Here is a 24,663-nt window from a genome sequence, read left to right on the forward strand (position 1 = left end):
AAAACCCACAATGGCTCTGAACACATCCCCGGGCCTCAGCGTTAGGAGGATGAGACCCACAGGAAAGATGTTATGGTGGAAATAAGCTGCTTCCGCAAAAATGAAAACATAATTAGCAAACTAGGATTTCCAAGCATTTAAGGAGCAAATTTTGAACCTCAGATTAAGAGAAGGTTCAACCCATGACAAATCCTTCCTATTACCTGTGTTGGAAGAATGTATGGAAAGATAGGGGGATGGGTAGATGGGTAGATGGGTGGATGGACAGATGGATGGGTGGCTGGATGGGTGGGTGGGTGGGTGGGTGGGTGGGTGGATGGATGGGTGGGTGGATGGATGGATGGATGGATGGATGGATGGATGGATGGATGGATGGATGGATGGATGGATAGATGGGTGGATAGATGGGTGGATGGATGGGTGGACAGATGGGTAGATGGATGGATGGGTAGATAGATGGGTGGATGGATGGATGGATGGGTAGATAAATGGATGGACAGACGGCAGGCAGGCAGGAATTATTCGAATGCCTGTATGATGGTAAGAGATATTTTAACCCAAGCCAGACTACAGACATATCATGCACCCTACTATAGTCAGATCCATTGCTGGGATGAACATCTAACCAGACACACTCTATAGGAGGAGGACATTTACTTCAGTTTACAAATCCAGGGAACATCATCAAAGGCAGAAGCAGCTGGCTCCCTTTCCCAGACCCAGGCAGAGTCATCACCAACAGCCAGCGTCACAAAACACAAACAGCCAGAGCTCAGCCTGCTCTCACATTCTTGGGGCTGAAATTCAGATCTGCCACCAAACACATCTTAGGGCTCTAACAGCTGTCCTTAGTGACATGCCCCCTCTAGCAAGAATCTGCCTGCTAGGGGCTGAAGTAGCAAACTCAATTTTAGTAAAACACCCGAGTTTATGGGGCCATACATTTACAGAATCACATTCAAACGACCACACATCCTAATGTCGAATCACATCTCCTCTGATACAGAAGTCATGCAGGCCTGACTGGATTCAGTCCACACTCAAACCCACACCACTGAGATTATTCAATGATCAACAACCCCAAGAAGCAGTGAGACCAGCTATATACGACTCTTTAATTCCACAGACTCATCAGGGATCAGAACAGGCTGTGAGGAAAAGTGATATAAATTGTTGTGCAGAGACCTGGGAAGGCTGGTGAAAATCTCAGCGAGCTGGATGGAGGCGGATGTCCCCAGATGGGAGACAGCACAATGCATAGCAGATGCTCAACAGAATTGGAGAGAAGGAGTCACTGGTCACCATGGGGACATGAATGGTATAAGCCATCCCTTGGCCAAAGAACATGGAGCTGCCAGTGATGACACCGTGTCTAACATGAAATCAAACTGAAAGTCAAGGCGACTGTCTAAGGAGGCAGAAAGTGGAGTGAAGTGATGCAGAGGCAGAACAAGCGACAGGAAAGCAGAGGTTCTGGAGGTGCATCTACATCACAGGAGTGGAGCCACCAACCACTTCAGTGTGGCTAGTTACGATGGGCTAGCCATCATAACTTCATGGGTGAAGTGGCCCCAAAAACCGAGGAGCATCCATGCCTTGTACCCAAAGAGATGTAGAAGGACTTCAGGGCTTAGGCTATGGCCAACTTAGACTGGATCAGTTGCCTCCCTGGAATGTATTTTGTGATAGAGTTGGACCAAAGTTACTTCTCCAAGGTCAGAGAACTTAGGCTAACTAGGGCTGTCAGCCTTGGGGTCAACCTCAGAAGCCTCTCCGAGGACTGGGCCAGCAGGAGCATCCAGGGGCCGTACTTGTGGTCAGGGATCTCACTGCAGAGGCCATGTCCTCCCTCCCCAGAGCTGCTCTCATTCAGGCATCCCTCACTTTAATTAGACGTGACTTTCCAGAGAGGCCTGCTTCCACCATGTTAAGCATCTAGACTTTTTTTTTTTTTTTTGAGACTCACTTCCTATGTGGTTAATGTAGTCCCTAGGTGTCTTGTCCACACTATTCTCCCCTTCTCTAAACAAGGTGAGTCTAAAGGGGGTTGCATATCTCTGCCTAGTCATAAACCATGTGACTGCTGACATCATGCTTTATCTCATTTCAGCCAAACATTACCAACCTCAGTAGGGTATCTAACTCTTAGACTTCAACAGTCTCCCTCCCCTATAGCATCCTCCACCCCATTTTTCTCCCTCTACCTCATTCCCACGCTGTGCCACAACAGGCAAAGAGTGGTCTTGGACAGCCCTGGTTCATACCCGGAGGATCACAGATATCAAAATGCACCTAAAGCTTGCTACACGTATGACACAGTTTGCTCTGAGTTTTCTTTCATAAACTGAAAAAAGCACATCTAGTTGGTGGTACAGGAGGAAAAAGATTCATTGTTCAGGAGAAATGCAATGATACCTGGTTTCAGGACCAGGGAGAAGAGTCTGTAGATGGGGCCATCAAAGAGGATACCACAAAGACACGAAGAACGTCCTCAGAACCACTGCGGAGCAGGGAGTGGAGTTGGGGTCCCTGTCCACTCGCCTGATGGGGACCCCACGGGCCCAATACTGCATGGGGGTCCTCTGGGATAGCACTGATAGACAGAAGGGTGACAAGAGAAGCAGCAAGCACACAACCACTGTGTCCCTCCAGCCTCCCCAGCCTCCACCCTCCCTTACAGTTCTTCCCACAGCTCCTGCTCTATTCAGGCCCCAACCGCCCTAAAACGTCTTCAGGAACTGAGCGGAGCCGGAAGATGCTCCTATGCACATGAAGGCTAACCTAGCTGCCAGCTCCAATACATGGACAGTCTGGGGAGCTTTTCATTTTCTTCCAGAATTACATTTCTGGAAAATAATTTTGTTTGGCTTAATCCTTTGTTGTTATGTAAGTCTGAGGATACTTAGAAAAACATGTGACAGTTTTAAGTTGTCAATAAGAACCAACAACTATTTCAAGAAACAGGAGAAACATTTGAGGAACAAAAACACAATGGACCCAGAAACCATAAGCTTACAAGCATTAACCAACAAAAGCCACCTGAGGGCCCGGGGTCAGCATCAGCGATAAAGGCCAGCGTGAAACCAGATCAGCCTGAGAGCTGTGGGGCATGTGGGGTATCAGGTATGTGTTCTGTTTGGCTGGTTGACTTTTTGCTTAATATTTAAAATTAGCAGCTTTGGGGCTGGAGAGATAGATGGCTTAGTGGGTAAGGCATTTGCCTACAAAGCCAAAGGACCCATGTAAGCCAGATGCACAAGGTGGCTCATGCATCTGGAATTCATTTGCAGTGGCTGGAGGCCATGGCACACCCATTCTCTCTCTCTCTCCTTTCTCTGTCAAATAAATAAAAATTTAAAATTTTAGCAGCTTTTTCACTCACAGCACAGATTTCCTTTAAAAAGAAAGGAGTAAAGAGGGAAACAAAAAAAAAAAATCAGATGTGGTAATACTGGGCCATATTCTTATACCCCCCCAAACCTCAGAAGGGTCATTTAACAACCAGAGCATAGAAAGATTTTCAGCCAATTGCTTTGCTTCCTCTCACAATCCATTCTGAAGTCTTCAAAAATGTATGCTACATCCTAGAGGCATTTACCTGAAATTACACTGTCTTAGGCTATATCCTGAGCTCTGAGTCACACCAGACCACTTCTACCTGTCACACAATTCACTAGACTATCTCCCTCTTTGCTGAGAGCCAGTCAGATGCTTTCACATTTTTATATTTTTGCTACTGCATGTGTGCATTGCAAATGAGAAATTCACATGTGGGGGGGGGTGTATGAGTCTGGAGGCATAGGTGCCTATGTGCGTGGAGCCAGAGGTCGACAAGAGGTGTCTTCCTTATTCTCCACCTTCTTTTTTGAGACAGATTCTTATTCTAAACCTCGGGTTCACCAATTTGGCTTAACTAGCTAGTCAGGGAGCCCTAGGGATCCCTGTCTCTACCTCTCTAACACTGGGGTTAGAGGCATGCTCTGCCAGGCCTGGCTCTTATACGGGTGCTCAGGATCCAAACTTAGGTCTTCATGCTTGCCTAGCAAGCACTTTACTCACTGAGCCATATCCACAGCCCCCATTTTATATATATATATATATATATATATATATATATTTTTTTTTTTTTTTTTTTTTTTGAGGTAGGGTTTTACTCTAGCCCAGGCTGACCTGGAATTCACTATGTCATCTCAGGGTGGCCTTGAACTCATGGCAATCAATCCTACCTCTGCCTCCCAAGTGCTGGGATCAAAGACGTGTGCCACCATGCCTGGCCCTATATTTTTTTTAAAGAACCACCACCCATTCCATTTGACTCTCCCCCCCCTCCCCAGGCAGGATCTCACTTTAGCCCAGATTGACTTGGAACTCACTCTATTGCTCTAGGCTGGCCTTGGACATAGCAATCCTCTTACCTCAGCCTCTTAAGTGCTAGGATGAAAGGTGTGTGCCACCACTCTTGGCCTCCATCTGACCTTTAATGAGATAGTACATGCATTGGGTCCTGAGCTCTTTGAGCAGTTCAGTGCAGGGCGCAGACAGGCACCAGCATGGCTGGTCACATGCAGCCAAGATGCTCTGTGTCCCTATCAGTCTCCCTCAAGTCTTGGCTAACAAAAAACTGGATCAGAGGGCACATCCCCACCCATTTCAGTCTCCTGTGGTCCAACAGGGCTCAAGGACTCTACTTCTTTTATGAGACAGAGCATTGTTTGATCATTGTATGATGCTTGTTAACCCTTAGCAACAGCCACAAGGATGTGAGGCATGGGTGCAGAGGTAGCTTGTTGCACAAGGTCATACTCTCTATCCCTCCCAAACACTGCTGACATCTTGGTAGGAGGGCCAAAACAATGTGGTGCCTCTCCTCGGCTCCGGTTATCCCTTTTAAATAATATGATTTGTTTTTATGTCTTTGCCTTGCTGAGACACTATCTTCTAGGCTCCCAGAACGCTGAATACAAATGAACTGCAATTACATTACTATGAGCATGAAAGTCTTATTCATTGTCAGCCAAGAGGAGTGCTAGCTAGAATTATATTGCCTTTTTTATAGTTCCAAGTTCATGTGCCTTGGGCAAGCAGAGATAAGATGGTCCTGGCAGCAAGGGAAAGGGTTTCCATTTTATTAAGGTAGGCAGTAATTATTTTTATAGGGCCAAGGGGAATTAAGCAGAGGCAGAGAAGCAGCCAGACACACAGCACCCCACTCCACAGTGACTGACAGGAACGAGGTCCTGCGATCATCGCTGCAATTTTGCATTTCTCAGTGCCCATCAGGATGGGCCAGCCTCATCAGGAGCACCCATCCGCAGAGGCAGAGATAGGGCAAGTGCCCAGGCCAATCGTGATAGAGCAAGTAAATCTAGTTCAGGCACCAGCTTCTCTTCCCAGGAGTGACATGAAAGTGCCAAGGATGGAGACAGCTAGGAAGGCCGAGTTCCCAAATGAAAACATTCACAGGGACAACTCCTTGATATATGTGGGGGGGGGGGGTGTCAACTCAGAGGAGCCCAGGGGGTCTCTATGACCAGCAGTAACTGGCTTGGTTATAAAAGTCACCTAGCACAGTAGTAGCAGACAAAGTGCTCAACTCAAACCCAAGCTCAGTCTAAACGCTGGCATGTACACAGCAGCCCATTTTGCTGCTGACCTGGAGGTGAGGGGCTGGAAAAGGACTCTCCATTTCCCTTAGTCGCCTGCGGAACTGCAGTCATATACCTGACACCTGTCTTCCAGGTGGCCATGGAGCCACATGAAAATCTCCTTCAGGTACAGCCCGTCACGCTGAACTCAGTTATTTCCATGCTCGGTTTGCCACAGAAGGCCTCTTCTTGTGTAAGACACCGAGATTCAACTGGGATGTTTTGCTTTTTTCCCTGGGACGATGCTAATAGATAAAATGTTCCCTACTGCCTGGGTTACAAATGAGGGTCTATGCTTTTGGCGATAGAAGCATGTTGCAGTAATGCCAAAGGACAGTCCCGTAGGTCCATCCTTGCTCAGTTGTAGAACCTGCCCAGGCCTGCCAGTGAGGCCATCTGAGAAGGGTCCAATCCGCTAGGCTACAAGCTTGTGGAAAACAAGGTCTTTGCACAGCCAGACCCTGTTACAGGTCCACTGAGCTTCCTATGGGCCCGGAGCCTGATCCACTCCAAATGCACCCTTAGAGGAAACAATCACAAACAAATCCAACCACCCCCCCCCCCAAGAGACCTCTCAGGAGGAAGAAAGGTCAGGCAATTAGCATTTGGGAGGCACAAGATAAAACCAAGGGGTCATTTACTAATATAGTGGCCATATGGTCCCTACTGCAGAATGTCTTTGTGGCTCATCCAAGTGATCTCTCTACATAGTGGTACTGGCTTAGCATTGGCCATTTTGCATTGCATTAGTGAGATAATTGAGGCTGGGTGACATTATAAAGAAGTTTACTTAGCTCACAGTTCTGGAGACTCTAGCACATGGCAGTAGGGCTGACTGGGGACCTGGTGAGGGTCACGGAAGATAGCATTACAATGGTTAAATGGGGAAGGAACAGAAGTTAACGTCTCAAAACAGGAAGCCAGGGAAAGGAAGGCCTATTCCTTCTACAGCAGTTCTCATGAGAACTAACTAGGCCCCAGTCCCCAAGAATGACTTTAGAATTCCTCCAGAGACAACACTCTCTGTGATCTAAGTGTCCGCCCCCCAATATCCCATCCCCGGTCCCCAGTGAGGTCACCACTTCTCACTGGGCCACACTGATGACTGAGCTGGCAGCCCATGGACCCCTGGGGATAAACCATGTGCAAACAATTGGCACACCACTGGCATTTATTCTTTATTACATCTCGTCTCCTTTGTCTCCCTAACCTTGAGAAGCGAAACCATGCTTTCTAGTTCTTAACTCCTCAAAGCTCCTAGTCCTATGAGTCACATGCATGATGAGCCAAGTAAAAATTGGAAGAGCGATGTTACTCTCAGGTTTTTTGTTTTTCTTTTTTAAAGAAAAATTTCATGTGAAAGCAATTCCTGTGAGACAACCAGTGATGGGATAAGAGAGACTCACTTAATGGCTAGCCCATCCACTGTCGAGGCAGGGTCCTCTGACTAAACATCTGTTCCCTCATCTATTCAGCAAACATCTCCTGGTGCCTGGCACTCATCTGCACAGCAGGGACAGAACATGATGCCTGCCCCGACTCACTCATTCCCCGGCTCATGCTTTCACAAGATGCCTGTCACGCATGATGGGGCAAATCTTCTTTTATGGATTCAATACTGCCAGAGTACTGGAAACATGCAGACAAAGGACCTTAATGAGCAATGGTTCCAGACAAGAGGAACCCCTCACACATTCAACCTGGCACTCATCTCTCAACTACCAAATGATAATCCTCACATCTCCTTCCTCCCTATCTTTAGATGGCATCAGGGGGCTCCTGCTTACCCAGGGGGGACATAGCCATCAGACAGGAAGAACTGCTCATCAATAACCCAATCTCACTTGGGTTCATTCATATACCATGTTTTCATTTTAAAATTTTTGTTTATTTTTATTTATTGATTTGAGAGTGACAGAGAGAGAGAGAGAGAGAGAGAGAGAGAGAGAGAGAGAGAATGGGTACACCAGGGCCTTCAGCCACTGCAAACGAACTCCGTATGCATGTGCCACCTTGTGCATCTGGTTTACATGGGTACTGGGAATAGAGCCTTGAACTAGGGTCCTTAGGCTTCCCAAGCAAGCACTTAACTGCTAAGCTAGCTCTCCAGCACCTCCATGTTTTCATTTAAAAATGCATCTTCATGGATGGCATTAAAAAAATAACAGGGCTGGAGAGATGGCTTAGAGGTTAAGACTTGCCTGTGGAGCCTAAGGACCCTGGTTTGCGGCTTGACTCTCCAGGACCCACATTAGCCAGATGCACAAGGGGCACATGCGTATGGAGTTCGTCTGCAGTGGTTGGAGGCCCTGGCATACCCATTCTCTCTTTATCTGCCTCTTTCTCTCTCTGTCTGTCATTCTCAAATAAATAAATAAAAATAAACAAAAATATTAAAAAAATAAAAACAACAGGTCAGGCGTGGTAGCACACTCCTTTAATCCCAGCACTTGAGAGGCAGAGATAAGAGGATCACTGTGAGTTTGAGGCCACCCTGAGACTATAATGTAGTGAATTCCAGATGAGCCTTGGCTAGAGTGAGACCTTACCTCAAAATAAAATAAAATAACAACAGGGCTAGAGAGATGGAAGGTACTTGCCTGCAAAGCCAAAGGACTCAGGTTCAATTCCCCAGGACCCATGTAAGCCAGATGCACACGGTGATGCATGCATCTGGAGTTCATTTGCAGCAGCTGGAGGCCCTAGGACACCCATTCTCTCCCTCCCTCACCACCCCTCTTTCCCATTGTCAAATTAATTAATTTTTTTTTTAAGCTGGACGTGGTGGCGCACGCCTTTAATCCCAGCACTCAGGAGGCAGAGGTTGGAGGATTGCCAAGAGTTCGAGGCCACCCTGAGACTATATAGTGAATTCCAGGTCAGCTCGGATTAGAGTTGAGACTCTACCTCAACAATCAAAAACAAACAAACAAAAATTTATACAAGAGCATAGTAGACTTTCTGTCTTTTGCAAGACAGTTCAACCCCTGTGGTGGTTTAGTTCAGGTATCCCCCATAAAGTTTGGTGTTCTGAATGCTAGTTTCCCAACTGATGGAGATTTGGGAATTGATAACTCCTGGAGGGAGTGTATTGTTGGTGGTGGGCTTATGGGTGTTATAGCCAGTTTCCCCTTGCCAGTGTTTGGCACACTCTCCTGTTCCTGTTGTCCACCTGATGTTGGCCAGGGGGTGATGTCCACCCTCTGCTCATGCCATCATTTTCCCCTGACATTATGGAGCCTCCCCTCAAGTCTGTAAACCAAAATAAACCTTTTTTTCCCCACAAGCTGCTCTTGGTCAGATGATTCTGCCAGCAATGAGAACCTGACTGCAACAACCCCCTTCCCATTACCACTTTTCTTGGTGTGCAGACATGCACATTTGTGCAGATGCGTGAGCCCTGTGTGCACACATGCAGAGGCCACAGGAGACTATCAGGCGTCCTCCTCTACGCTCGTCATATTGTTTCCTTGCGACAGAGCCTCACACTCAGTCCAGAGCTGTAGTTTTTGGTCAGACTAGCTGCCCAGTGAGCCTCAGAGATTCTCCAGCCTCTGCTCCCCTAGGACTGGGGCTAGAGGTGTGCATGCCCATGCCTGGCTTTTTTTTATGTGGATGTTGGGGGTCAAACTCAAACTGCCTTATGCTTATGGGATATACTGAACCATCTGCTCAATTTCCCCTCCACTCACCTTTTTATAGTGATTCCTGTAGGGCTAGAGCGCTGCCTCCACGTCACCTAAGTTAGGCAAAGCCAGCCCAGTTTTCTAAAGAAATCACTATTGGGAAAGATGACAAGCTTTTCCTTTATTCATATTTAACTCTAATAGAAACTGACAGGCTCAATCTTGGCTAGTTGAGGGAAAAAAAATAACAGACCAAAAAAGAAAGTCATCTTGACGTGTCAGAGGACAGAAGTGAACCAAACGCCTTTTACTGTCACCCCTGGTCTATGTATGCTAGGGGATGAAGCGGATGGTTGTGTTATGCAGCAGAACCTCCTGCCTAGTGAACAATGAATTTTTATCACCCAGAAGTGTGTGTGGTGGTGACATGAGCATCCTGACATCATGCAACCTAGAGAGAGACAGAGAAGTCTGGCTGGCGAGATGTCATATCTGCCTCAGCCCCTTTTCCTCTCTCACTCCAAGTGATTACAGGCAGACAAGTGTCGTGACAAGTTCACATAACTCCTGAGCTTTCAGCCCAGTAATAATAGCAGGAAGGCTTTAAAAAAAAGATAGAGAGAGATGAATATGACATTTTCAGATGAAATAGTGTGATACCTGAAATTCACATCCAAATAATCAGAAAAAGAAAGTAGACGGGAGAGAAATGAAACAAGATTAGCTATGGACTGATTGTCACCAACGCTCCAGGAGTACAGTACTAAGAACCATCCACAATTCTTATGAGGATTCTGGGTACCTCTTTTATTTTTGTTTTGTTTTGTTTTTCAAGACAGGGTCTTTCTCTAGCCCAGACGGACCTGGAATTCACTCTAGTCTCAGGTGGTCTCAAACTCATGGCGATCCTCCTACCTCAGCCTCCCAAGTGCTGGGATTAAAGTCATAATGCCACCACTCCTGGCCTTTTGGGTACTTTTGTATTAGAAGTTTGCTATATATTAAAAAGTGGAAAAGCTGGGCGTGGTGGCACACACCTTTAATCCCAGCACTCGGGAGGCAGAGGTAGGAGGATCTCTGTGGGTTTAGGCCACCCTAAGACTCCATAGTGAATTCCAGGTCAGCCAGAGTTAGAGCTAGAGTGAGACCCTACCTCAAAAAACAAACAAACAAACAAACAAACAAAAGTGGAAAAAATCTTGGGAAACTAGCAATGTTTTAGAAAGAAAAACTGAGGAACACTCTTAGATGAACAAGAAACAGATTGACGAGAATTTATAAAGCAGGGTTTGTTAGATATGCTTATTCACACCTATATCCCAGCACCTGAGAGCTGAAGCAAGGGGACTGCAATTTTAAGGCCAGCCTGGGTTATGTTTTGCCCCAAAGATGAAAAACAAAAATAAAAAATAAAAAAAAGAAGAAGAAAGACTCTTTCCTGAAGAGGCCTCCCCCTAAAAGTAGTCACTTACACATTGATAAATCTGTAGAAAAAAAATTTCCAAAAACTAACCATTCTCATATGCTACTAAAATGTTTAATGAAAAAAATGTGGGGTTTTCTGCAATTACTTTTGTTTGTTTTGCTTGTTTTTGGAAACAGAATCTTGTTACATAGACTAGGCTGGCCTCAAAATCCTCTTGTCTCAGCCTCCCCAGTGCCGGGATTATAGACACCCCACCTGAACTAACAACTGCTTTTATGTGTTGTTAATCTGGAGGAAAGGATACAACTAGACAAACTTCTCCGTGGGCCAGAGACGGGGCAGAAACCATGGCCTGAGCTCTTCAAAAGGAAGTGAGTGGGCTGAAGGCGACCCTCTGCGGAGGTTGGGGGGACAAGGGCCAAACACAGAGCAGCGGGCAGCAGGAACTGAGGGCGGGGTCTTCTCTGCCCTCTCCCCCTCCCTCCTCCACCAACACCGCACAGCATACCGCCCCTTCTCGATTTCCAGTCCTCCTGTGGGATACTAAAACTTTCTTGTTATTGTGAACTAGTTCTTTTCTCCTGTGATACTGTCAATTTCTGTTTTGCAAATACCACATATTCTTTCAGGTGTGTAGTAAAAGCGTAAGAACAGGTGTGTGTAGATACTAAATTCAAGCCAGTGTTTTCCTAAAGGAGGCAAAGAAGGGAGTATACAGAAACCACATGCTTTTTAAAATTTTTTGTTCATTTTTCTTTATTTATTTGAGAGTGACAGAGAGAGAATGGGTGCACCGGGGCCTCCAGCCACTGCAAATGAACTCCAGATGCGTGCGCCCCCTTGTGCATATGGCTAACATGGGTCCTGGGGAATCGAGCCTCAAACCAGGGTCCTTAAGGCTTCACAGGCAAGCACTTAACCATTAAGCCATCTCTCTAGCCCAGAACCCACACTCTCACTAGCTGAAAGGAATCTAGGAAACATAGCATTCAGCCTTTTGAAAAAACCCTTTTTAGCAATGCGGTGATCTGTTGACTTTCAAAGCCTGAGTGGGTAGGAACAAAGGGTGCAGAAGTGGATCCTGCGAGGGAAACCAGGGCCTGAGTGAGGGTTGGGTTACTCCTCAAAGTGTCCAGGAGGCACCAAGCCTGAGGTGCACCCCTCTGCAGGAGCTTGGAGTCAAACAGACGCAGGCCATCTGCATGTACAGCAGGTCCTCAAATACAGAGAGTGGGCTCAGATGCTGAGAAGCCCAAGGAATACACCACCTATGTTAACCTGCAGCCCTGACTACTGAGGTGAGCTGACTTAGCTAATGTCGCAGAACTTAGCAGTGGCTGAGCTTCGACACCACCACTACCACTACTACTTCATGTGGCTCTGTGCCAGGGACTATAAATATGCCACCTAAGTTAATCCCCCATCAGCTCTGCTGTAGACAGTGTAATGCAGCATTATAGCCTCAGCTAAAGGAACCCCACAGTCACAGAGGTCCCCTCGTTCCCAAGGTCACTCAGCAATGGCAGGCAGCAGGAGCGTCTAGCCAGGTCCCCACTTCCTCCCCAGAACTCCCCTCAAGGGTCATCTAGCATATAGTCATATAGTCTTAGGAAAGAGACAAGGCAGCTGCAGAGAGCCTGGACAGGCGTGTTCACTCTAGCATCTGGAAGGAGGTTAGGCTGGCACAGAGACATTGATAAAACAGCCCTATGATCCAAGAAGGGGACAAACTGGACACTGAAAACACTGAACACAAAGCAAATTCCTGGCTAGCAGCATGTTAGCAGCAGCTGACAGGATCTGCCTGCTGCTCCAGCTTCCCAGTGGGTCCTGGCTGGCTCCAGCACACAGCCAGCCTGTGGCGCAGGACAGTGCACCGGAAGCTGTGGCCTCAGCAACGCGGCTGCCATTCAGAGGAAAGGCTCCTGGGGTGGCCAGCTGGGAGGCAAAGTGACCATACCCCAGGGCCACCACATTGGCTGGCTCCTCCTCTCTCTCTCTCTCTCTGTCTCCAGAGTCAGCAGGAGCCTGGGACCTGGGCCAGGTCATTGCTAGGTTGCCTGGCATCACCGCCTCCCAGATGGTCTGGGGCAGTTTGGATCCTGTGGGGTGGTGCCCCGCAGGCTGAGTGCCTGCCTGGTGGACACTTGGGGGAGGAACCCCGCCCTCCCCCAGCCCTGGTTTCCCTCACAAGCTCCATTCCCACTTGCTCTGAAGGAAAGCCAGATCATTCGTTTCCGCTACAAAGGGAAGCTTTTGGATTTGGAAGGGGGTGGGGCTACCAGATTTCAGAGAAAGCAAGCACACAGGACACCAGGTTGAATGTGACTTTCAGATAAACAACAAAGTGCTAGTGTAAGTCTGCCCCCATACCGTCAGGAGGGCACTTCTCATACCAAATAGCATTTCTGGCTTGCCTGAGGCATGTCACTGGTGAGCTACGGCTCAAATGGGGCCAATGGGACCAGGGAAAACAGAACGATTAATGGAGGGAAGGGGACAGGAGTTTTATGGAGTCTCCCACGCCAGATACTTTCAGGGATAATGCTTCATCTACGTTTGCCAGTAACTGTGTGTCCTAGAAACAGATCAACAGATGACAGACAGATGGACAGATGATAGATACCCCTGCATAAATAATCGTGAGGCTGGCAAAAGAGTTCAGTCAGTAAAGTGCTTGCTTTGCAAGCCTTAGGGACTGAGTTCGGATCCCTAGCACCCACATAAAATGCTGGGTGTGGTGGTGTGCGCCTGTAACCCCCGTGCTGGGGAGGCAGAGGGAGGAAGTTTCCTGGGGCTGTTGGCCAGCCTGTCTAGCGTAGTTGGTAAGCTCTGGGTCAATGAGAGACCCTGTCTCAAGGGAGGATGATCCACTTCAGAGGATGACATCCAAAGTTGTCCTCTGGTATGCACGCACTTTCACGTACACGTGAACACACATCCATACATGCACATGTATTTTTTAAAAGCTGTCGGTCAGAGAATCCTGTGTCCTGCAGCATGTGCCACAGCTAGCCAGCATCTGAGTCCAACCTGATAAACAACAATAACTGCAAGTGTGAATATGTCCCATGGGCTCTACAGGTACTAGAGAGAGGAGAGGCTAGGCAGATGGCTTTGGATCCAGGAAGACAAGGGACAGGCTCTCGAGAGAGGAACCTTAAATACTACCCACACCACGCCTCATCCCTATCTCACCTAACCCACCTGCCTCAGGCCCCATCTGGGCTCCCCTGGCTGGTGAGGCTATGTCTCTCCCACTGTGGCAACCTGGCTGCCAGGGTAGGAAGGGTTAGTTCTTTGTTACTGTTTTTATGGCCTTTTGATCTCTTTGGAAATGCACACCTTTTTAGAAAAAAAAAAAATCCCTTTTCCTATTTTTATTTCCAGGGCCCATGTTTGCTCTCCCTCCCACATGGGCTCCCAGACCACATGGTGTCCCCAGCCACTTTCCTCCCACTCCCTCTGATCCTTGGTATTTTTAAATAAAATGTCCCGCTTCAAAAATCATTCTTCTCAGCCAGGCATGGCGGCGCACGCCTTTAATCCCAGCAGCCAGGAGGCAGAGACAGGAGGATCACTGTGAGTCCAAAGCAAGCGTAAGGTTAATTCCAGGCCAGCCTGGGCTAGAGTGAGTCCCTACCTCAAAAAAAACCAAAAGAAAAAAAAAATCATTCTTTTTAGTCTGATTTAGCCAAGTCTTTGTTTTCTTAGGTTTTTGGATCCAAGGCTTGTTGCAGCACCCCAGTTCCCTATAACGTTAGCATGACTTTAAAACTAAATTGAATAGGCTACACATCAAAGAAGGTCCGGTGGTTTCACTGACTTTCTCAGACATTCACAAGGAAGTAAGTTCACGGCACTCACTATTCGCAAACAAGTGTGAGTGTCGATTTACAGAGCGGACCTGGAGTTCTCTCTCCTGTGGCCAGTTATCCTAGACAGACACGGCACCATGGAGGAGATAAGCGGCTAGTTTCTGACAGAGACAGAAAGATCAAAGGGAGGAAGGACCCGGTCTACCTAACATCCAGGCACCTCGATTTCCAAATGAGGAGGTCAAGAGTTCTGACTCCAACAACTGGCAGCAGGGACCTGGGATATGAAGCCTTCTCAATCCGCACCGAGACATCCAGTGGTCCTAACGCATTGTTCAGAAACACACAGTTTGACGTGTGCTGGGGGAGAGACGAACTGTAAACTAAAAAGAGCCATTCGTCAAATGGACAGTGGGAAAGACTTCTCCCCAGGCTCTTGCAAGCTTAGTACGTCTGTGACTCACAATAGAGGGGAAACAGCCATAAAAATGACTCTTCGTGTGCCCTTTTGAAGTACAGTAACTGAGGGACAAGTGACTATAAAAGTGGCACAGCTGGGCGAGCTGCACCTGTTCCTGCTTAGTGAATTCCCAGACCAAAGCGCGCTCACTTACCCAGTCACGTTGCGCGTTAGTGCCACTTGGTTTGCCTTCCCTTCCCCTTTCTTCTCAGGGATGCTAGCAGATCCTGCTTACAAAACAATAACCTGCCCACTTCACACGTAGCCACTCAGAGAGAGACCTGTAAGCATGAGTCGCTGGAGGGGTGGCAGCCTCTGCAGGCAGTTCTTAGGGCACAGGACCGAGTGGTGGATCCCGAGCCACCATACTGGTTGTGTCTAAGGAGGCAGGACAGAATGCCCGCTCAGGAGAGGGGCCGGAGTCCACCTCCCTTGAATGAGTGCCATTCACTGTGCCCCTTCCCCTCCAACCTCGGTTCTCCTCTGCCCTGTCCCGCAGCCTCCCGCCTCGCCCCAGGCAGGTGAAAAATGAACACTGATCTTCAGGTCATGGTGGCCTTCAGTTTTCTTATGGAAAAAAGGCAAAAGCTATGCCCACAACAAACCGCAGTCAGCTTTGGCAAATCCATAAAGCACACGCTGTAAGTGGCCATTCCCCAGGCTGCAGGGTCACGAGGGCAGCCACCTGCCACCTTAGTTTGTTAGGGAGTCTTTAGAGACAATTCAGTGGTGGCCGAGCAGGGGGCGTGTGGACGAGCTCCAATGTCTATTGACTGTGGGTGGCCCTGGAAGCGGTCTTGGGTCTCATCCTTTCTTCTCAGACACCGAGGGGTCTTGGTGGAGTCGGGTCGAGAACTCCTCTGTCGACTACCTCCCTGGCTGAGTCAAGGGTCCCAGCATAAGACACACCTTGCAGGAAGGTGAGACCATAGAGTGGAGGTATGTTGTTGTCAAGATGTCAGGGTTTACCTAAAGTCCCTTTGCCCCCTGCCCCAGGCAAGTAGGAGTTCACCCCAGAGACTCTGGGGCCACCTGGGTAAGGATTGTGTAAGGGAACAGCCTGGAAGGCCCCAGGAGTTATCAGCTCATTCAAGGCCTCATAGGAATTTCCTGTTATGTGATCCGCCACCAAATCAAGGCTGTCTCTTCTCCTCCTCCCTCTGAGGGGAAACTCATGTTCCTGAGTCACTAGATGCTGGGCCCAGCAGCTCTCCAGTGACTGGGCCTCGTTCCAGGATTTCCACAGGGAGCCAGCACTGGAGGCAACAGAGAACAAAGGGCCCGCAAGCCCGGAGACAGCGGAATCCCAGCTCTTCCTGAGCAAATTAGCTCAGTGCTCCCCCTGGGGGAGGCTGCCACTCTACTTGTTAAAGGATGAGTCAGAAACATGGAACCCTCTAGAACCACGGCCATAAGCCTAGTTTAAAAAACAAAATCCTGCTTCTGGGGGCCGGAGAGATGGCTTAGCAGCCAAGACAGTTTCCTGCAAAGCTTAAGGACTTAGGTTCAATTTCCCAGTACTCAGGTAAGCCAGATGTACAAGGTGGCACATGCATTTGCTATGACCAGAGGATCTGGTGTGCCCATTCTCCCTCTCACTCTCTTTCTCTGTCTGTCTCTCTCTGCCCCCCACCCCCAGTCTCTCTCAAATAAATGAAATATTTAAAAAAAAACCCTGCTTCTGCTATTTTTGTCTGTTCTTTGTAATTGTAAGACACACAAGACACACGAAAGTGTATGTGCCATCCTGGGGGCAAAATACATGACCTGCCTCGTGTTCCCGTCCCAGGCGCTGGCTTTGGGGAGCATCTCCCTGGTTCCCTCTGTGCTCTGCGGTACTTGCACTTGTATCCCAACGACTGCCACTGACTCCTGCCTATCATCGTGGGGAGCCACCGTGTGTCTCGTGGTGTTAACTGCTGTACGGTACTCAACTGAGAGAACGCGTTTAATCAGTTGGCTGTCAAGAACATTTAAGTTGTTCTGAGTTTCTAGTAAACTGTGATGATGTTTCAGAGAACAGTCTTTTTTTGATTGTTTGTTTGTTTGTGGTTTTTTTGAGGTAGGGTCTCACTGTAGCCCAGGCTGACCTGGAATTCACTACGGAGTCACAGGGTGGCCTTGAACTCACGGCAATCCTCCTACCTCTGCCTCCAGAGGCGTGTGCCGCCACGCCCGGCCAGAGAACAGTCTTGAACACGTCACCAGGCCCTGGGTGCGGGAGCTTCCCTGTGACATACCCTTGACAAGGAAGTGCTATGTCCCCGAGGTGGTGCTATCTTTCCCTCCTTTCCACACCACGGACCGTCTCCTTCACGTAGGTCCAATGCAGTCATGGTGACTTGGGCCCAAGAAAGCCCAAGAAGTCATTAAGACAAAGGGTGAATCCTGACACCCTGTTAGACAGAGCCCATGGTTTGAACACCATGAGCTCAGCCAGAGCCGACCATTCAAGCCACCAGGCTTTCCGGAAGAAAGGCGTGACAAAGTGCCCCACCCCAAGAAGACAGCCTCTTCGGCTCTACAACAGACCCATGTGCTGGTGTTACCACCTGTGGGCAGTAAGTCCCACCAGGCCCCCAAGGGGCAAGCGCGGACAGGGCACACTGCTGCACTCCAGCGGCCGTGCGTGGCAGAAGAGAAGACGGCACGCAGAGGGCGCCCCGCTGGCCAGGCTGACAGCCACCACGTACCTGTACACGGGCTGCATCTCTCTAGCTATGCCGATGACTGCGCCTGGCAGGAAACTGTCAAACTCCTCAAACAACTCACGGATGTTGGTCTTAAACTTCAGGTCAAGGTCCAGCTGAATGATCCGCGGGATGTCTGCGGGAGGAAAAAAGAACCATAAGGCCAGGTATGGTGGCACACCATCGTAATCCAGCTATTCAGGAGGCTGAGGCAGGGCATCAAGAGCTCCAGACCAGCCTGGGCTGCACAGTGACACCCTGCCTCACAAAACAAAGCTGGCGAGACACAGGCCCTCATCCTGGGATGGTCGGCCAGCCGCGGAAAATACAGTTGACAGGTCGGGGAGAGCCGCGGGCTTGCTACTGTGGTGGCTGAGTGTGCAAAGTCACGGATGGACACGAAGGCCCTCCAGCCATCAGCAGCTCCCCCCGCCCCCCCCCCCCCGCAAGCTGGCAGTCTTCATCTTGTCTTCCCACTGCTGACATGCCCCGTCTAGGCCGCTAACTGTGCTCTGCTCTCGCAAGTACGTGACATAGGTGATACTTTATGGGGATACCCTATGTCACTCTCAAGGCATTTAGGCGTCTTCTCTTTGGGGCACATAATGGCAAATGGCACAAGGACAGAAGGATTAAAGACACTGAGTTTGGGCTAGAGAGATAGCTCGGCGGTTAAGGCACTTGCCTACAAAGCCTAACAACCCAGGTTCAATCCCCCAGTTCCCACATAAAGCCAGATGCACAAGGCAGCACACACATCTGGAGTTCGCTGGCAGCAGCTGGAGGCCCTGGCATGCCCATTCTCTCCTTCTCTCTCTCTCCCTGCTTGTAAATAAATAATTTTTTTTAAAAGACACTGTTGTCTTAGGTCTGTACTAATATGTCCTGCTAATCCAGATATGTCAAATGCTGCCGGAGAAACTCAGCAAAACTTCAGAACTGGCCGCGTGCTTTTTACACCACCATCTATGAGAAAAGGAAGCCCTGGTTGCTCAGTCTTCCAATGCCCTGCTCCTAAGACCTGATGGTTTCTGTTGCCTCCAGCTGACTTGAGGGTGAGGAGAGGAATAGGAAGGCAGTTCAAGCTGATTCAAGGGAGCTGTACACATCAGGTGCACTCCATGTCCCAACCCCAGCCAAGCCTGACCAAGCTCCAACTCTCTCGGGGTTGGTGCCAAGAAGATCGAGACAGCAGGCAGGCTGGCGCTCTGCCCTGGAGGATAGGCAGGTCTTTATAGAATGAGATCTAGTGCTGAAGTACAGACCAGAAGAGGGGGGCATAGCAGGTTCTAGGGAGGGGCACTGGGCCTATATGCTGAAAGCCAGAGAGGCGAGCACACAGAGCCGAGGAGAAGGCTGGCCCAGGAATCAGAGCTGTGACCTCAGGTTCCAGTCTTATTTCAGATAAATCCTTTGACCCTGAGAAAACTGGTTCCTTTGAACTTCAGTGGCTTCGTTAACTGAAACACAGAGGATATTATATGCCCGTGAGGCTGAGAGGTTGGCAAGAGGAGTTTATGTGTGGGGAATATCTTTCAGACCACACGAAATCTAGAGTTTAGAGAGCAGGAAACTTGCCGAGGTTTGAGGCAATCAAGGAAGACTTCCTCGAAGAGGAGGGCTTGGGCTGGGCCCCAAGTGTGGGCAGGAGTGTACAAGCTAAAGTAACACCCATATTCACTCTGGAACAGTGGGGTTCCCCACCCCTTTGCCGTCAGCTATCTTTTCTTGGCTGTGTTACAGCTCTCTCAGGACAGGACCACAGCGTAGACATCCAGGCCTCCATCCACGGGGCAGGATTTGGTATTCAGCAAACACTCAGGGGTGTTTCTAGCGTCAACAGTCCTCTAAATTAGTTTATGAAGAAATCACAGTTTACAGTTCAAGAAAACCTGATTCATTTGTTCCTTCATCTACTTTCCTTTGTGACACTCAAACCAAACCTTAGTTGACATTCAACAAGACTCTTCTAGGAAAGAAAAAAAAAAAAAAGAAACAGTTGAAGCAGATAAGGAGCCTCAGGGTAGGGTAGGATGGGGCATCACATGGCTCTGGCCCTTATGGGAGAGCTTTGGGAAGGTAGGTCAGACCAGGCAAATGAGGACCTGTGCCTGTGCCTGCTGACATCATGCCGCCACCCCCACATGAGGAGCAAAGACCACTTTCCTTCCTGTGCCTAATAACAACAACAAACGAAAAGCCCAGAAACAGGGACAGCTGCTGACAACCCGGGGGTGTGCATGTGTCTGCAAGCCCTGAGCTGAAGGTGGAGAGCAGACACAGGCCACAGCGCAGAGCTGCAGGGTGCCTGCTGCTGGTGGCGGAGGTCCTGGGCATCGTGTGCTGGCAAAGAATGTCCAAGAGTTAGTTACAGCCATCGAGGTTGGCCACCTTGGACTAAAAACACCCCACAGCATGCTCCTATAGCATGGAAACCCACTGAGAGGCCAGAGTGGGGACACGGAACGCTTCTTTGCACAAGGGCCATGCAAACCTTCTCTGTATTATTCCAATTTTAGTGTACATGCTACTGAAGCGAGGACTGGATGCTTCCTGGAGGGAACCTGCTCCCTCGACTGCAGGGCCCTAGGCTGTATTAATGAGCCCTTCCATAACCTCTGTACTTCCCTGCCAATAGGGAATGGCTGGGGATACACCATCAAGAAGGAGTCCCAAGCAGCCCTAGGCCACAGGAGACAGACAGATGCCAGAATACTATTTATAACTCCTCATGCCCAAAGCAGCAATAAGAGATGCCTTCCTAAGCCTGGTCAGCCTACCTTCAGGGGGCTTCACCAAGTGAGGTAACTGATTGGGAAGCTTTTCAGTAGCTCTTAAGTAGCCACCACTCAGCTCACTCCAGAGTGAGCCTTCACCCAAATGCACTTGGCCTAGAGAACCCACGCTTCTGCTCAGGGAGGCCAACAGGCCCTGTACAGTCTGCAACGGTTACCCAGGCATCTGGCCAAGACCATCCTTCTATGAAATGCTGAAATAATATGCCAAGCTGTAAATGTCGCTTCTGAAAATAAGACAGTGCTTACTAGGAACAGTGCACCCCATCAGGATGTGACTGTTTAAAGGGACATGCTCACCAGTCTCTGGTTGCTCCTGGAGGAGCCATCCTCTGTGGCAACCACACCTGGATGGCTTTGTAAGTGACAGTGGAAGATCTTGCTGGGCTGGATATATGGCCCTGTGATTAAAAGAGTTTGCTTACAAAGCCTAACAGCCTAGGTTCAATTCCCCCATTCCCCACATAAAGCCAGATGCACAAAGTAACACATGCATCCAGAGTTCATTTGCAGTAACAAGAGGCCCTGGCATGCCCATTCATTTCTCTTTCTCAAATAAATAAAAAGAAAGATACCATGGGGACAAAATGAGGTTGCTACATGGGGACAGCCACAGTGATGGCCATGAGAAGATGCTGGTAGAGACAGCCAATGGGGCAGCGGCAGAACCAACAGAATCTAAGGAATAGATGAGAATACTGTCCCCAAAGCAAAGAGGAAATGAAACCTCTGAGGGATGAGTGAACCATATCTGATTAAAAAAAAAAAATGGGGCACCTGAAAGCTTAAAATCCTGGATACTGAGCACAAGGGCTGGTTGGATGCCCCTCATCCCAAAGGAAGAGGACAAACTAACCAATAATGACAGGTCAGAAAAGAAAGCCCAGAAACAGCTGAGGCCAACCTACCCATGTCCAGATCAGCAACGTGGGAGTCAGCAAGGACAGAGGAGGGGCCAGGCTCACAAAAACACGCTAAGAGGCCAAGCTGATGCTAGAAGTCAGTGCTTTCCCTCCCTAGCTATGCTCTTGGGTTTATTCAGCTCTGTCTCATTCTTTCCCAATGTGGGTCATAAAGCCCTAGAGAAGAGAAAACAAGGTGCCAGGCCCAAAGGCATCCAGCAAATGAGTTTGTGGAGTACCCCACTCAGCAGTAACAATTTCATCTGAAGACGATTAAGAAGTAGCCAGAGGAAAGAAACGAAGTCACCACGCTCCACACAGCTTGCAGGTAGCACTCAGGAAAGACAGCGTGGCTCTCCATAATTCCTCATTCATATCCACCAGGGATGCTAAGAACAAATCCTTTTCTTCTTCGAGGAACACACCTTGGGCTGTGGCCAACTCAAAAGGAACCAGACTGAATGGGCGGCCCATGGAGGCAACAGCTCAGAGCCTGCGGCAGGACCCTCAGGAGCAAGTAGAAAGACGCTTGCTGATCACCCACCTCCCAGCTCCCTAGTCTACTTGGACCTACTTATTCCTGGAAAGGCACCTTTTGCTGCACCTACTCAGCTGAGCCTTCTTAACAGCGCCCCTCCCTCCATGCTGACAGATCTTCCCATGGGTTTAAGTCACACAAACCTGTGCCGTGCGGGATGCTCTCCCATGTGCACCTGGCTGTGCAGGGATGCTTTCCCATGTGCTGGGGAAATCTAATGGGGACACCAGGTGTCTCAGGAAGGCACCTGTGCTAAGCGCTTCCTCTAGGTGAGTTCAATGACTTGCTGTTGACTGACCTGGCAGAGAACAGAACCTGGATGGAGCACGCACTATGCCCACTGTGGGGTAGCAGTTGTGCTACCTGCTGGTTTCAGTGGGGGCATGAGTGTCTGACAAGCCACTGAAGGATGTCAACCCAAGGTGGGACAATGCTAAGGATCCTTACGAGAGTGCTTGTGATGGAGAACAGGAGCAAGGCAGCTTTTTAAATAGATAGTCAGCCATGGACAGAGGCCCAGGGAGAACATGAATGCCTCCTTGCCTGCCCTGGAAGGGCTGGAACCCGTGTGTGACCCAGTCTCATCCAAGATGAGGAAGCCACAACTCCAGTGATATCTTCATGCCCTTCTTCAAGGTTTCCAGGGCTTAGCATACTTGTGGACTGGCCCTTCCTGAGTCAGCCTTCTTGAGCCCAGCAACCAGTCAGGTCTGATGATGAGGCTCATCCTAATTGGATTCTAGAACCAGAAATGGGCCTGGCCTGTGGGTAAATAGTGCTCTCATGTTTTCTCTTACCCCCCCCCCCACCTCTCTCATTCTCTCTCTCCCCTCTTGGCCCTAGCTTCTTGGCTCCTTTTGTAAGTTACTGACTCTTTCACCATGTGAAAGGGCTCTCCTCTATCTCCACCCTCTCCCCCACCATGAAAAGCTGGGAGAATTTCTTTTTGCCTGGACATTTTCCTACTTGCTTTCCACGTGTGCTGCATAATGTGTGTGATCTCTCTTTAAGCTCTGACCCCATACATGAAGGGGATCTTTTGGCTTGGGCTCTCTGGTTTTGTTTTCTGCGTGTGCGTGTGCATGCGTGTCTCGTATGTGCGTGCGTGCATGTGTCTTCCCCAGAGGTTCCTATCCTGGGGATGTGAGGGGAGATTTTCTCCATCTCCTCTCTTGCTTCCTTGTCTGGCTGAGAAAGAGGAGAGCTTCTCTTGGCTTGGGCTTCCCTGCTTGCTTTCCCTCTGGATCCTAACTCTCCCGAAAACAAATCTTATAATTCGTAATCCACCCTTCTCTGAGGATGCGTTTTCATTCTTTGTTAACTTGAACAAGGTCCTAAAATTGGGGTCCACAGGCCTGGGACCTCCTGCATTTATGGAATCTAATTCTCCACCCTAGACTTCAAACTTCTCACATCACTGGGGTGTGGGACACATTCCCGCTGGTTCACTAGGGGCATGTGTGCTCACTTCCAACCTCTCTGCTCCAGTTTCAAGCTAAAGAGATGGCTCCAACAAGAATTTGGCTCTACCAAGCTGGAAAATGAAGGACAGATAGAATGTGCTGGCTGACAATGAAGCACTGGAGACTTCTGCAACCCTTATCACAGTTGGCCCTGGGCAGTATCCCCCAACCCCAGTTTCTGACCTGTAAAGCTGACATCTACCGCTGGGGTTCCGAGCCTTGAGTCCATGCTGGGCCAGGCCGGTGGGACTCCACGGCAGAATGCTTAGATCATTCCAACTCAACGCTCCCCCGTGGCTGGGGCAAGTCATCATCAACTTCTAATTAAAGCAGCCATAGGCATGTCATCTGACTGTGGATGGAATTACAACCCAGAGAAAATGCTTAATGACACCCCAAAACAGCAAAAATATCCCAGAAGAAAAAAAAATGAAGGAACTCTTTTTCTCTCTCCTCCCTTCTCCAATCCCCAAAATCAATGCCTGGCATGTTATCACACACAAAGCAACAGGTAACACGTAGGTCAGGAAGGATGAAAAGAGCAGGTTCGCTAGGGAAACATCATGGTGGAAAACAGGCCATGGGGGAGGGTCCGTGAGGAGGGAGAAGCGGGGGAGAGGAGTGGCAGGTGGGCAATGCCAACCCCCCACCTTTGTGCCACATCAGCTCCCAGCGACTCACAGAGTTCACAGCAGAGGGCTCTCACTGCAGATCTGCCCCAGCTGGCTTCCCAGGAATGGATTTGGGATCTGTAGCCCTGAAAGCAGCTTCCCTGAAGGAGGCTGGTTTTCTCTGTCCACTTTGCAAGATGGCAGCAGTTTGCCACCCACCTCATTGTCCTGCCTTTTAAGAATACTTTATTTGAGAGTTAGAGAGACAGAGGAAGAATGGATGCACAGTGCCTCCAGCTACTGCAAACGAACTCCGGACACAGGGGCCACCTTGTGCATGTGGCTTACATGGCCCCTGGGGAATCAAACCTGGGTCCTTAGGCTTTGCAGGCAAGTGAGTGTCTTAACTGCTAAGCCATCTCTCCAGCCTTTTTTTTTTTTTTTTTTTTCTGTCTGGCAGCACCTCTGACCTGTAGGAGCCAGAGTGCAACTGAAAAGAATGGAGACTTCCCCAACCATGAAGGGTGATGACCCTGGAGGCCCACCAGGCAAGCACAGTCCCTTGATGCCTCACCAGCCTGGCTGCTCCCATTGGGGGGGGCTCAAGCACGTGATGGCTAGCCCACCACTGCAATCCACAGGCCCAGGCTGCATCCTGGAGGGGATCTGTACTGTGGCTAGAGCTGTTT

The 24,663-nt window shown here is 49.2% G+C and overlaps 1 protein-coding gene across 1 annotated transcript in view; it reads right to left on the reverse strand.

Moving 5' to 3' along the window:
• Xxylt1 (xyloside xylosyltransferase 1) overlaps positions 1-24,663 on the reverse strand; it is a 167,260-nt gene that overhangs the window by 51,941 nt on the left and 90,656 nt on the right. The window contains exon 4 of the mRNA XM_012947879.2: positions 17,669-17,801. Within this exon, the coding sequence (XP_012803333.2) occupies positions 17,669-17,801 (133 nt within the window). The remainder of the gene's footprint in view (positions 1-17,668; positions 17,802-24,663) is intronic.

Source organism: Jaculus jaculus, chromosome 5 (assembly GCF_020740685.1).
Source record: "Jaculus jaculus isolate mJacJac1 chromosome 5, mJacJac1.mat.Y.cur, whole genome shotgun sequence".
Taxonomy (NCBI): Eukaryota; Metazoa; Chordata; class Mammalia; order Rodentia; family Dipodidae; genus Jaculus; species Jaculus jaculus.